Here is a 15,325-nt window from a genome sequence, read left to right on the forward strand (position 1 = left end):
CCCCAGAGCTCAGGGTGGGGAGGGAACCCTGACAGCCGGTGACCCAGGTTTTGAGAGGGAACTGTGTAACTGGCTTCCTGGAGGGGAGCAGTCCCACAGCTTACTTCTCAGGGACAGAGGAAGGGGTGACTGAGGGTACCCCAATCCAGGTCCCAGTTTTTCAGGACGCTATTTCTGATACTTTTTTTGGAAAATATCTGTGTCTCTTTACATCTAGTTGCAGCTCCAATGCCTGTGATAACGGAAGAATTGAGACCAGGAAGTTGCCAGGTGGTAGTCTGTGAGAATACAAATGCCCCAACTGACAGAGAAGGGGGTGTCTTCCCCCATGCTAGTGAGTCGTGGGAAAGCTGCTGGGAAAAAGTTGTGTCTGATCAAAGGGTAAACACAGCCAGCCCAGGGAGCTCAGATCACCATCCTCTAGGGAAAGGTGGCAAAGAGCCAGCCAATGTGCAGGATCCCCCTGAAAAACTATCTTCCCAGACCCTGAGGCACCAAAATTCCAGAGACACAATTAAATTAATAGCCCACACAGACGGGAACACTGGAGGGAAAGACAAGCCATTGACTGATTACATGGGAGAGAGTCAAAGGACACCATGGGTAAGGAACAAACCAACCTCACACTGCAGTATCTGAACAGACGGCGTGGTAGCATAAAAATACATGTAAACACCCATCTGTGATTAAAAAAAAGGTATGAATGTAAAGTTTTGGGATAAGAATTTGAGGACTGATGTTAAACCTTATGGTAAGTCTAGTTCATAGTTAATAGCTACAAACTGATTTAAATCTGATCATAGCATAGAAACCTGGTTTGCAGTGTCTGAATGGGGAAACTGAGGCACACCACCTGTCAAGGTTCCTTCCCCACTCTGAACGCTAGGGTACAGATGTGGGGACCTGCATGAAAAACCTCCTAAGCTTATCTTTACCAGCTTAGGTCAAAACTTCCCCAAGGTACAAAATATTCCACCCTTTGTCCTTGGATTGGCTGCTACCACAACCAAACAAATACTGGTTACTGGAGAAGAGCTGTTTGGAAATGTCTTTCCCCCCAAAATACTTCCCAAAACCTTGCACCCCACTTCCTGGACAAGGTTTGGTAAAAAGCCTCACCAATTTGCCTAGGTGACTACAGACCCAGACCCTTGGATCTTAAGAACAATGAACAATCCACCCAACACTTGCACCCCCCCCTTTCCTGGGAAATGTTGGATAAAAAGCCTCACCAATTTGTATAGGTGACCACAGACCCAAACCCTTGGATCTGAGAACAATGAAAAAATATTCAGTTTTCTTACAAGAAGTCTTTTAATAAAAATAGAAGTAAAGAAATCACCTCTGAAAAATCAGGATGGTAGATACCTTACAGGGTAATTAGATTCAAAACATAGAGAACCCCTCTAGGCAAAACCTTAAGTTACAAAAAAGATACACAGACAGGAATAGTTATTCTATTCAGCACAATTCTTTTCTCAGCCATTTAAAGAAATCATAATCTAATACGTACCTAGCTAGATTACTTACTAAAAGTTCTAAGACTCCATTCCTGGTCTATCCCTGGCAAAGACCCAGCATACAGACAGACTGAGACCCTTTGTTCCTCTCCCTCCTCCCAGCTTTTGAAAGTATCTTGTCTCCTCATTGGTCATTTTGGTCAGGTGCCAGCGAGGTTACCTTTAGCTTCTTAACCCTTTACAGGTGAGAGGAGTTTTCCCCTTCACTTTATATTTATGACACCGCCTCATGGCCTTGAAGGCTGTGTGCCAAGAGAGCGATAACACACCCTGCCTTTGAGCTAGTCGGTGGCTAACCCTCTTGGAGCAAACTAAGGGGGGAGGTGAGACATTCTCTATCACCGGGGAGCATCCTGTAACCGCCATAGTCCTCATTTTCATATAAACATGATTTTACATAGAAAACATGCCTTGTAAGGTATCAGGGAAAGGTTATGATCTGTTGAAATCATGCCTCTATCCATACATGTGTATCATTAATGAATATGGAGTTATGATTATGGTGTTGTATGGTGGTCACTAAAACATGCTGTAAATTGGGGAATAAGTCAGATATTAGCTCTCCAGAGGCAACAGCAAGGAAAGTGACCAATCCCCAGGCAGGGTGTCAAACAACCCATCAAGAGCCCTTGTCCAGCAAGGGAGCTCCAATGCAATGACTCACGTGCACGAAGCTCCACAGAGGGAATTGCTCAACCTTGCTTGGAGAGACTCAGCAATGCCCCCCAGACATGCCTGGACTTGTGCCCCCCAAGCACATGGATTGAGGCTATAAAACAGACAGAGCGGACACATACTGGGCCCTTCTCCTGCCCCCACTGAGAAGAAGACAAGACTCCAACAGGGGAGATTGGCCCAGGTTTACACAGGAAACTTGTATATTAAGGACTGCAATATCCAGTGGGGTGAGAAAAATCCTTAATCTAGATGTTGCCCAGTCTAATAGGATTGAGAGTTTAGACAGTGTGCTTACATTTCCTTTTCTTTTGGTAACCACTCTGACTTTTTGCCAATCACTGAATATCACTTAAATTCTATCTTTGTACTTAATACATTTGTTGTTTATTCTACCTGAAGCAGTGTGTTTGGTTTGAAGCGTGTAAGAGACTCCCCTTGGGATAACAAGCCTGGGGCATTTCCATTTCTTTCTTAAACTGACAAACTCACATAAGCTTGGAGTGCCCTGCGGGCACACCTGCACACTGCAAGAGTAAGGTTGTGTCTGGGAAAGGAGATATTGGCTAGTGTCATTCGGTTGCATAATCCAAAGAGCAGTTTACATGTCAAAGACTGAGCGTGAACAGCCCAGGAGTGGGGTTCTCACAGCTGAGCAGGGTAAGGCTGGCTACCAAAGCTAAGGACTGGGGTGACCAACCAGATCACCAGTCCAGATAACACCAGAGGGGAACATCACAGGGTTGCAAAGCAGCATGTAGGTGGACAGGTGGGCAGTGCTGTTGAAATTATTTTTTTCTTTGTTTTTGTTGGTCCAAGGCCAACTTTGGGACCTTTCGTGGTACAGAGTGTGTCATAAATATAAAGGGAAGGGTAAACCCCTTTGAAATCCCTCCTGGCCAGGGGAAAGCTCCTCTCACCTGTAAAGGGTTAAGAAGCTAAAGGTAACCTCGCTGGCACCTGACCAAAATGACCAATGAGGAGACAAGATACTTTCAAAAGCTGGGAGGAGGGAGAGAAACAAAGGGTCTGTCTGTAGTCGTCTTGGCCGGGGACAGAACAGGAATGGAGTCTTAGAACTTTTAGTAAGTAATCTAGCTAGGTATGTGTTAGATTATGATTTCTTTAAATGGCTGAGAAAAGAATTGTGCTGAATAGAATAACTATTTCTGTCTGTGTATCTTTTTTGTAACTTAAGGTTTTGCCTAGAGGGGTTCTCTATGTTTTTGAATCTAATTACCCTGTAAGATATATACCATCCTGATTTTACAGGGGGGATTTCTTTATTTCTATTTACTTCTATTTTTTATTAAAAGTCTTCTTGTAAAACACTGAATGCTTTTTCATTGTTCTCAGATCCAAGGGTTTGGGTTTGTGGTCACCTATGCAAATTGGTGAGGCTTTTTATCCAACATTTCCCAGGAAAGGGGGGGGGTGCAAGTGTTGGGAGGATTGTTCATTTTTCTTAAGATCCAAGGGTCTGGGTCTGTAGTCACCTAGACAAATTGGTGAGGCTTTTTACCAAACCTTGTCCAGGAAGTGGGGTGCAAGGTTTTGGGAAGTATTTTGGGGGGAAGGACGCGTCCAAACAGCTCTTCCCCAGTAACCAGTATTAGTTTGGTGGTGGTAGCGGCCTGTCCAAGGTGTAATATTTTGTACCTTGGGGAAGTTTTGACCTAAGCTGGTAAAGATAAGCTTAGGAGGTTTCTCATAGCATTCCCCACCTCCAACCGAAAGCCTAAGGTGTATCATATTAATTCTCTAAAGCCCTTTTATTCCAGAAAATTAAAGGTTTGTCAGTTTACAGCCCAGGGAGGAGACGACGCTGAGTGGCCTGAACGTGTCTACTACGAAGGGAAATGTGCTGGTGGTGTGGAAGAGGTGAACCTCTCCATGACCCTTGGGCTTATGCAGCGACAGCAGATCCAGGAGCTGTGCACTAGCTACGCGCCAACGTTCTCAGCCACCCCAGGACTGACTGAACGGGCATACCACTCCATTGACACAGGTAATGCTCACCCAATTAGGGTCCAACCTTACCGGGTGTCTCCTCAAGCTAAAACTGCTATAGAACGGGAGATCCAGGATATGTTACAGATGGGTGTAATCCGCCCCTCTGAAAGTGCATGGGCATCTCCAGTGGTTCTAGTTCCCAAACCAGATGGGGAAATACGTTTTTGCTTGGACTACCGTAAGCTAAATGCTGTAACTCGCCCAGACAACTATCCCATGCCACGCACAGATGAACTATTAGAGAAACTGGGAAGGGCCCAGTTCATCTCTATCTTGGACTTAACCAAGGGGTACTGGCAGGTACCGCTAGATGAATCTGCCAAGGAAAGGTCAGCCTTCATCACACATCTCGGGCTGTATGAATTTAATGTACTCCCTTTCGGGCTGCGAAATGCACCCGCCACTTTCCAAAGACTTGTAGATGGTCTCCTAGCGGGATTAGGAGAATATGCAGTCGCCTACCTTGACGATGTGGCCATATTTTCGGATTCCTGGGCAGACCACCTGGAACATCTACAAAAAGTCCTTGAGCGCATAAGGGAGGCAGGACTAACTGTTAAGGCTAAGAAGTGTCAAATAGGCCTAAACAGAGTGACTTACCTTGGACACCAGGTGGGTCAAGGAACTATCAGCCCCCTACAGGCCAAAGTGGATGCTATCCAAAAGTGGCCTGTCCCAAAGTCAAAGAAACAGGTTCAATCCTTCTTAGGCTTGGCCGGTTATTACAGACGATTTGTACCGCACTACAGCCAAATCGCTGCCCCACTGACAGACCTAACCAAAAAGAAACAGCCAAATGCTGTTCAGTGGACCGGAAACTGTCAGAAGGCCTTTAACAAGCTTAAAGCGACACTCATGTCTGACCCTGTACTAAGGGCCCCAGACTTTGACAAACCGTTCCTAGTAACCACAGATGCATCCGAGCGTGGTGTGGGAGCAGTTTTAATGCAGAAAGGACCTGATCAAGAATTCCACCCTGTAGTGTTTCTCAGCAAAAAACTGTCTGAGAGGGAAAGCAACTGGTCAGTCACTGAAAAAGAATGTTATGCCATTGTCTACGCTCTGGAAAAGCTACGCCCATATGTTTGGGGACGGCGTTTCCACCTGCAAACCGACCATGCTGCACTAAAGTGGCTTCACACCGTCAAAGAAACTAACAAAAAACTTCTTCGGTGGAGTTTAGCTCTCCAAGATTTTGATTTCGACATCCAACACATCTCAGGAGCTTCTAACAAAGTGGCTGATGCACTCTCCCGTGAAAGTTTCCCAGAATCAACTGGTTAAAATCGTCCTTGAGATGTGGAAAATATTGTTAGTCTTTATGTACTTGGTAGTATATTTAGAGATGCATGTGTCTTATTAACTCTGTTTTCCTAGAGCTCCAGGAAGAAATCCCAGCCAGTGTTTCACCCTAGCTGAGATTTGGGGGGCGTGTCATAAATATAAAGGGAAGGGTAAACCCCTTTGAAATCCCTCCTGGCCAGGGGAAAGCTCCTCTCACCTGTAAAGGGTTAAGAAGCTAAAGGTAACCTCGCTGGCACCTGACCAAAATGACCAATGAGGAGACAAGATACTTTCAAAAGCTGGGAGGAGGGAGAGAAACAAAGGGTCTGTCTGTAGTCCTCTTGGCCGGGGACAGAACAGGAATGGAGTCTTAGAACTTTTAGTAAGTAATCTAGCTAGGTATGTGTTAGATTATGATTTCTTTAAATGGCTGAGAAAAGAATTGTGCTGAATAGAATAACTATTTCTGTCTGTGTATCTTTTTTGTAACTTAAGGTTTTGCCTAGAGGGGTTCTCTATGTTTTTGAATCTAATTACCCTGTAAGATATATACCATCCTGATTTTACAGGGGGGATTTCTTTATTTCTATTTACTTCTATTTTTTATTAAAAGTCTTCTTGTAAAACACTGAATGCTTTTTCATTGTTCTCAGATCCAAGGGTTTGGGTTTGTGGTCACCTATGCAAATTGGTGAGGCTTTTTATCCAACATTTCCCAGGAAAAGGGGGGGTGCAAGTGTTGGGAGGATTGTTCATTGTTCTTAAGATCCAAGGGTCTGGGTCTGTAGTCACCTAGACAAATTGGTGAGGCTTTTTACCAAACCTTGTCCAGGAAGTGGGGTGCAAGGTTTTGGGAAGTATTTTGGGGGGAAGGACGCGTCCAAACAGCTCTTCCCCAGTAACCAGTATTAGTTTGGTGGTGGTAGCGGCCTGTCCAAGGTGTAATATTTTGTACCTTGGGGAAGTTTTGACCTAAGCTGGTAAAGATAAGCTTAGGAGGTTTTTCATGCAGGTCCCCACATCTGTACCCTAGAGTTCAGAGTGGGGGAGGAACCTTGACAGAGTGTGTTTGGGGAGTTTCAGGGTCTCTTTCCCATGGCAAGCCACAGAACTACAATCTGGGTGTCACAAGTTTTACTCAGTTTTGTTTCCATTTGTTGTTGTTCTGTAACTTCAGGCATTTCACTGGTAGAAATAACATTTGATATTTTGTAACAATGTACCCCATATTGTTCATTGTGATATGATGATATGATTATAGCATAATTATGATACAGTTTATGCAAGATGGGTCATGTAAGATGTTATTGGAAAAGTTATGACTTTCTGAATATGGTTATCCTATTTGTATGTATTGATGATTTTGGTCAAAAGTTCTGAATTTTGATGACTTCCCTGTATTTCAAATGTAGTTACAAGTGAGTAACGCCCACTAGGGAACTTAATGTCAGTCTCGATAGATGGTTGGGAAGGGCCTATTCAGGGCAATGAGACTTTGGGGGAAACAATAGGCCTTTAGAGAAACTTATCTCCCACCTGGTGAGCCTCCCTGAGAATGCTTCAGACAGACTATACGTAGTGGATGCTATGACTCTAAAAGGCCATGTGACCAGGCCACATAACTCTGGACTCCATTTTGGGGAGTCTGTAATCTTCCCACAAACGAGTCTGGAAACCAAGTTTTGAAACAAACGGTTCCCTCCGTATTCTAGATCTATGGAAAGTAGGGAGTGACATCGTCAGTAGTTCTTCACTCCTCACTCAAGAAGACTCCGAGAATGTTCATACTATAACATATTTACCATATTATTTTTTACAAATAAGAACGCCCTTGCTGTGCTTTTCTCCCTTTACAGGCACCTTGAGCATTTCTGAGTCATATCGATGCATCAACTGCTTCATGGCACCTTTCAACTTCACCCACTCTGACACTTCAACTTTCATCCTAATGGGCATCCCTGGCCTGGAGGCTGCCCACATCTGGATTTCCATCCCTTTCTTTACATTCTACATTATCAGCCTGTTGGGAAATGTCACGCTTCTGTCTGTTGTAGGTAAGGAACAGATTCTGCAGAAGCCGATGTACCTCCTGCTCTGCATGCTGGCACTTACAGACATTGCCACACCTACCTTTGTTGTGCCAAAGGCACTGGGCATATTTTGGTTCAATTTGAAAGGCATTACTGTGGCTGGCTGCCTCACCCAGATGTTCTTCCTCCACACGATTTCTGTGATGCACTCATCCACCCTCGTGACAATGGCCTTCGATCGCTACGTTGCCATATGTAACCCTCTGAGATATGCCACCATCCTCACCAATGCACAAATAGCTAAGCTAGGGCTTGTAGGTTTCATAAGAGCTGTTCTCTTCATTCTGCCCCTGCCCCTGCTCCTGAGTCAGCAGACATTCTGTGCCAACCGCATTATCCCCCACACACAATGCGAGTACATAGCTATGGTGAAGATGGTGTGTGGGGACATCAGAGTCAGCAGGATATATAGTTTTGTGCTAATGTTTGTAATCAATGTGTTTGACCTGACGTTCATTGCCCTGTCGTATGGTCTGATCATCAGGGCCGTCCTCAGAATCTCCTCTCATAAAGCCCACCAGAAAGCCCTTAACACTTGCACAGCCCACATCTGTGTGATGCTGACATATTATACCCCTACCTTCTTCTCCATTCTTACACACCACTTTGGTCAAGGCATCGCACCCTATGTTCATATCATCTTAGCTGACCTCTATCTCCTCATCCCTCCCATGCTCAACCCTATCATTTATGGGGTCAAAATGAAAGAGCTTCGTGACAAAGTAGTCAAATACACCTGCAGAAGTTCTGCAGACACAAAGTTCACGCAAAGTTCTGCAGACACAAGAGACGATATCTCCTCAGGCCTGCAGTGTCCATCAGGGAACTGTCAAATTGTCAGAGAGTATGTGAACCAGCACTAAGTGGGATGCAGTTTGGGAGGAAGACCAGAAATTCTGTGAGCGCCATGGTTCCCCAGTTACCCCTGGCATGGAGGAAGAGTATGCTCACAAACAATCTGTAAAAAAAGTCAGCCTTCCTTGACTGTGCAGTTCTTACGAGTTGTACTCCTAGCAGAAGGAAAATCCTTTCACCAGAAAAGGGTTAAGAAGCTAAGGTAACCTCGCTGGCACCTGACCCAAAATGACCAATGAGGGACAAGGTACTTTCAAATCTGGAGGGGGGAAAAGCCTTTGTCTGTCTGTGTAATACCGTTGCTGGGAACAGATCAAGGATGCAAGCTCTTCAACTCCTGTACAGTTAGTAAGAAATCTAGCTAGAAAATGCTTTAGGTTTTCTTTGTTTTGGCTTGGAAATTCACTGTCCTGGAGGACATGTGTATTCCTGTTTTTTGTATTTTTTTGTAACTTAAGGTTTTGCCTAGAGGGATTCTCTATGTTTTGAATCGGACTGCCTGAATCGGTCCATGGGCCTGCATTCACCACAACCCTCCACAGCATCCAGAATGCGTTCACCCGGGGAGGGATATCCTGGCCCACAACACAATTTTTTTCAGGAAGAGGGGCAGACCAGCTGAATAGTCATGACTAAGGTTTTTTGTCAAAGATAGTTTTAGTAAAAGTCACCAACAGGTCACGAGGGTCTGCGGGGGAGACTGAAATGGGGAAGATTAAAGGCTCATCAGGAGTATGACAGCCTGAGCCGCACTTCAGGACGGGTGAGGGTCCAGCACTTACTGCCACTGCAGATAACAGCTCTGTGGCCCCCACTGCAGCCCCAGCACCTCAGAGGTCCCGAGCCCCTGCTGCAGCCCATGTGAGAGAGCTCCACGGCTCCCACTGCCAGTGGCAGCTCCGAGATCTGGGTCCCCACACGGCCAAGAGCCACTTGGAGGGCCACATACCCCCACCGCCAGAGGTGGCTGAAAGCTGCTGGTTCCTTGGCCACACATGGCAACTGAGAGCTCAGGAGCCTCCACCCGCTGCCCCAGGGCTGAAGTGGTAAATGTCACAGAGGTCTCCGAAAGTCACAGAATCTGTGACTTCTATGACTTAATCTTATCCTTAGCCATGTCTATGAGCAACTCTCCGTGGTGAATGGAGAAGTGGTGGAACCCGAGTGACTGAGACAGTGACAATACTTTGTGCAGGAGGCAAAACAATCACTGACTTGCCCCAGACAGTAGAATTGTTCATCCCTGGACTCAGAGTGTCGTCCGGAATTGTTAAGACCTGCAATGTTGTTGCCTCTGTAACACTGTTCAGTGCTTCTCTCCTTGGAGCTCCAAAATTATCAGTGTTGGCAGGTAAGGCAACCTACTAATTCAGTAGACCTTAATGTTATTCAGAAAGAAAGACCGCAGGCATGGTTCGATGACAAAGGCATCCGGAGAGGTTTATTTCCCCCTAGGCAGAATCCCATCACCCTGAGTATGAGCAAAACGAGTGAATTACCTTATGAAAGTCCTTTTCTGGGTGGTAATACCCCAATAAATCCTTAGAGATCAAGGACTACTGAGGGTAAAGACATTAAGAATGTTGATCTACCATCTCCAAACCGATGGGTTGGTAGAGTGATTTCAAGGAACTGTTCTGGAGACATTATTGAATTCTGTAGCCTCAGATTCCGAACATTACGATCAACTCCTCCTCAACCTCCTTTAACCAATCAGGGAGGTGCCTCAAGGCTTCAAGTTTTCGCCCTTTGAACTGCTGTCTTGGAAGTCCTCAGGTAATGAACATAGACCAATAAATTCTTCAATTAAGAAATTGCCTCGAGACTTTGTGAGTGTTTGCTCAAAAAATTTTGCTAAATGCACAGCAGGTACAAGAGAAGGCCGATAATAAAGGGGTCTAGCTGTGAGTGTTCCGACTGGGTGATTGGGTGTTATGGTTACAACCAAGCTTGCTCTTCAGATGATTGGTTCATTGGCAGGGACTCTTTGATGTAGTGAGGCATGTGGGCCCCATCAACTACAAGGAGCACCACCCAGAGAAGAAAAAGAAGACTAAGATAAGAACATAAAAACAGCCATGCTGGTCAGACCAATGGTCCATCTAGTCCAGTATCCTGTCTTCTGACAGTGACCAATACCAATCTTCACACTGAAAGAACAGAACAGGCTGTTCTTGAGGGATCCATCTCCTGTTCTCCAGTCCAAGCATAGGCAATCAGATGCCAGGGATTCCCAGATCATGGGGTTGAATCCCTGAATATCTTAGCCTGCAGCCTATTAATTTCCTTCAGTCATCCCTGGTTCTTGTGTAATGTGAAGGAGTAAACAAGACTTCCACAATTAAATTACCCCTAATGAAAAAAAACACAGTAAAAGAACTAAACAAGAGCTTAAGAACCATGTCAAACAAACAGTGAAATATGAAAAGGCATCTTTTAAAAAGTGGAAGTCAAATCCTAGTGAGGTATATAGAAAGGACCATAAACACTGCCAAATTAAGTGTAAAAATGTAATAAGAAAAGCCAAAAAGGAGTTGAAGAACAGCTAGCCAAAAACTAAAAAGTTAAGAACAAAATGTTTTTAAGTACATCAGAAGCAGGAAGCCTCTTAAACAACCAGTGGGACCCCATGACAATTGAGATACAAAAGGAGCATTTAAAGATGATAAAGTCATTATGGAGAAACTAAATGAATTCTTTCCTTCAGTCTTCATGGCTGAGGACGTTAGAGAGATTCCCAAAACTGAGCCATCTTCATAACATCAGCTAACAGGATGTTAGGAATCATTAAAAAAGGGAGAAAGAATAAGACGGAGAATATTTTATTGCCTTATATAAATCCATGGTGTGCCCACATCTTCAATACTGCATACAGATGTGGTCTCCTCAACTCAGAAAGGATATACTGGCATTAGAAAAGGTTCAGAGAAGGGTAACTAAAATGATTAGGGGTTTGGAACAGCTCGCATATGAGAAGAGATTAAAGAGGCTAGGACTTTTCAGGTTGGAAAAGAGGAGAAGTTTAGACTTGAAATTGGACGAAGGTTTCTAACCATCAAAGAAGTGAAGTTCTGGAATAGCCTTCCAAGGGAAGCAGTGGGGGCAAAAGACCTACCTGGCTTCAAGATTAAGCTCGATAAGTTTATGGAGGAGATGGTATGTTGCAATAACATGATTTTGGCAATTAATTGATCTTTGGTAAATAGGCCCAATGGCCTGTGATGGGATGTTAGATGGGGTGGGATCTGAGTTACTACAGAGAATTCTTTCCTGGGTATCTGGTTGGTGAATCTTGCCCACATGCTCTGGGTTCAGCTGATCACCATATTTGGGGTCGGGAAGAAATTTTGCTCCAGGGCAGATTGGAAGAAGCCCTGGGGGTTTTTCGCCTTCCTCTGTAGCATGGGGCACGGGTCACTTGCTGGAGGATTCTCTGCACTTGAAGTCTTTAATCCATGATTTGAGGACTTCAATAGCTCAGACATAGATGAGAGGTTTATTGCAGGAGTGGGTGGGTGAGATTCTGTGGCCTGCATTGTGGAGGAGCTCAAACTAGACGATAATAATGGTCCCTTCTGACCTTAATATCTATGAATCTATGAGACTAAGGGGGGATATGATAGAGGTATATAAAATCATGAGTGGTGTGGAGACAATGAATAAGCTAAAGTTATTTACTTGTTCCATTAATATAAAAACTAGGGTCCACCAAATGAAATTAATGGGCAACAGGTTTAAAACCAAGAAAAGGAAGTTCTTCTTCACTCAGCACGCAGTCAACCTGTGGAACTCCTTGTCGGAGGAGGTTGTGAAGGCTAGGACTATAACAGGGTTTAAAAGAGAACTGGATAAATTCATGGAGGTTGAGTCCATTCATGGCTATTAGCCAGGATGGGTAAGGAATGGTTTCCCTAGTCTTTGTTTGTCAGACTGGAGATGGATGGCAGAACAGAGATCATTTTACCATTACCTGTTAGGTTCACACACTCCGTTGCACCTGGCATTGGCCACTGTCAGTAGACAGGATACTGGGCTGGATGGACCTTTGGTCTGACCCAGTACGGCCATTCTTATGTTCTTATGTTCTCCCCAAAGTTAGACATTTTGGCTTTTTTCAATTCTTGAAAGATTTCACCAATTACACATCTGTTTATACGTCACTATAAATCCAACCTATCATTTTCTAACAGTTCCCTAATGTAAGTGGGGAACTATTGTTGGGATCTTTCCTGGCTTTTGCGTCACCCCAAGGGAACTGGTAGTGAAAGAGTCCAAGTCCCTACTCCCACTCCCTTTTCCCAGAGGCCTGCCTGACCTCAAGGACTCCCCTTCCACTCTCCTGTTTGGAAGAGTCCTCGTAATGGCGATATGGCTGAGCCAAAGATTCCTGGAAGGCTGAACCCCCAGTCTCATCGTGGTCACTTAGGACAGGAGCTAGGGTGTCCCCACTGTGGAGTACTCTCTTCACACCGGACACTTCTTTGACCCACTGATCACTGCATTAACTTCAAACCAACTAGAATGTGTTAAACAGCGACTGAAAGAAAATTGGAGAGGAGTACTTGTGGCACCTTAGAGACTAAGCAGTTTATTTGAGCATAAGCTTTTGTGATCTACAGCTCACTTCATCGGATGCATTTAGTGGAAAATACAGTGAGGAAATTTATATACACACAGAACATGAAGGAAAAAAAAAAACCTGTAAGCAGAGTGATCATTTAAGATGAGCTATTACCAGCAGGAGAGAAGGGTGGGGGTTGCGGGGGGAGGGGGGTGAAAACTTTCCAGCAGCTAACAAGAACATCTGAGGAACAGTGGGCGGGGGTGGGGGAAATAAACATGGGGAAATAGTTTTACTTTGTGTAATGACCCATCCATTCCGAGTCTCTATTCAAGCCTAAGTTAATTGTATCCAGTTTGCAAATTAATTCCAATTCAGCAGTCTCTCGTTGGAGTCTGCTTTTGAAGGTTTTTGTTGTTGTTGTTGTTGTAATATAGCAACTTTCATGTCTGTAATCGCATGACCAGAGAGATTGAAGTGTTCTCTGATTGGTTTATGATTGTTATAATTCTTGACATCTGATTTGTGTCCATTTATTCTTTTAGAGACTGTCCAGTTTGGCCAATGTACATGGCAGAGGGGCATTGCTGGCACATGATGGCATAGATCACATTGGTGGATGTGCAGGTGAACGAGCCTCTGATAGTGTGGACATCTACACATCTACCAATGTGATATGCCTGCACAGTCTCTACGTAAAAGAATAAATGGACACAAATCCCCCTCCCCCTCCGCCCTGCTGTCCTGCTGGTAATAGCTCATCTTAACTGATCACTCTCCTTACAGGTTTGTTTGTTTTTTTTCCTTCATGTTCTGTGTGTATATAAATTTCCTCACTGTATTTTCCACTAAATGCATCCGATGAAGTGAGCTGTAGCTCACGAAAGCTTATGCTCAAATAAATTGGTTAGTCTCCAAGGTGCCACAAATCCTCCTCTTCTTTTTGCGAGTACAGACTAACAGGGCTGCTACTCTGAAACCGGAAAGAAAATTAAGGATAAATGGGAAAGTTCAAGGAAACAAGGAACCCCGTCCTGACAAGCAGCCATGTCTGGGACCTAAGAACTGTTCTCTTTGTGTTCCTCACACATCCCAGGCCCCCTGCCAGCCTCTAGTTGTTCTGTGGTGATACTGCCAAGTCAGACACTGGCTTTTGCAGTGGCCACACACCCTCAGGCTCTAGGTGGCAGGACCCTTCTCCCCAGCAATTGGCCCTACATCAGATTGACGTCCTCTCTCCTGAGTCCAGTCTTCAAGGCCCGCCGGTCTGGTGACATCTCCCTGTGCTAGGCCCTCTGTCCATGGCCCCAACTTGCTCTCCTGAGCTGCTCATTGTGATCGGCTACCTTGTTACTAGTTGCCGGCATCCACTGTCCTGGCTCTGTCCCTGCAGCTCCCTACTCTAGCTCAGCCGTGGCTCCCTGTTGGTGCAGCAGGTTTGTGCGGATCCAGCTCCCGGTTCTGGTCTGCTCCAGCTGCAGCTCCCCAGCTCTGCTTCAGCACTGCTGCCTTCAACTCTTCTGGCTTGTTGTGTGTTTGGTTGTCATGCTAATAGCACCTTGTTGTTGCTATGGCAACTGAGTTAACTTATTAGGGGATAGCCCAGCCAGTTTGGGCTGGCTTGGTTAGTTCAGTGTGTGGAAAATAAATGGCTGCTTTCATGGCTCACCGCTCTCTGCGTCTCAAGTGATTCCTTCCTAAAGTGCTGCCCCCAAGGATACAACAAAGTGGCGAAGAGAATGGGATCCCTGTGCTGCCCCAGCCACAGAAGGAAGTAGAAGTCAAGGCAAGCAAACAAACAAACAAAAAAATCCTACCAAAATCTTTCAGCTGTTGGAAGGGGGTAAGAACTGGCTTGTTTGCACTGACTGTGCTAGCTTGTTGGCACTGACTGTGAAACATGAAACTAAAACCATGGCTACACTTAAAGGGCCACTGGAACCTTTGGAGGAGAATGTAGTGCAGTGGCATGTGTAAACTGAGCGTTTTGATCTTTTTGTTCTTGCAATGACATTACAGCAGAGAAGAAGGTGCCAATATTCTTAAGTGTTGTGGGAGCTAAAACCTACTCCCTGCTACGCAGCTTATTACACCCTGTTAAGCCTGAGACCAAATCTTACAGTGACATTGCAGAAATCCTGGGGTCCCATTTTTCCTCCAAACCACTGGTAATTCCTGAAGGATAGAGGTTCCACAAAAGAGGCCAAAAAGAAGAGGAAACAGTTGTACAATTTGTAGCAACTTTAAAAAGGCTAGCAAAACACCGTGAATTTAAGGAGATGTTAAATGATGCCCTGCGTGACAGGTTACTGTGTGGTTTGCAGAGT

The 15,325-nt window shown here is 44.9% G+C and overlaps 1 protein-coding gene across 1 annotated transcript; it reads left to right on the plus strand.

The window, feature by feature from the left end:
* Positions 1-249: 249 nt before the first annotated feature.
* On the plus strand, positions 250-8,445 carry LOC311515596 (olfactory receptor 52P1-like; the record flags this gene model as incomplete). The annotated part of the gene is made up of 2 exons (XM_084618801.1): positions 250-366; positions 7,349-8,445. Exon 2 carries the CDS (start codon positions 7,393-7,395, stop codon positions 8,443-8,445), a length of 1,053 nt encoding a protein of 350 aa, XP_084474927.1. The 5' UTR covers positions 250-366; positions 7,349-7,392.
* Positions 8,446-15,325: the final 6,880 nt, after the last annotated feature.

The sequence above is a fragment of the Lepidochelys olivacea genome (genome assembly GCF_965140295.1).
Source record: "Lepidochelys olivacea isolate rLepOli2 genome assembly, chromosome: 1".
Classification (NCBI taxonomy): Eukaryota; Metazoa; Chordata; order Testudines; family Cheloniidae; genus Lepidochelys; species Lepidochelys olivacea.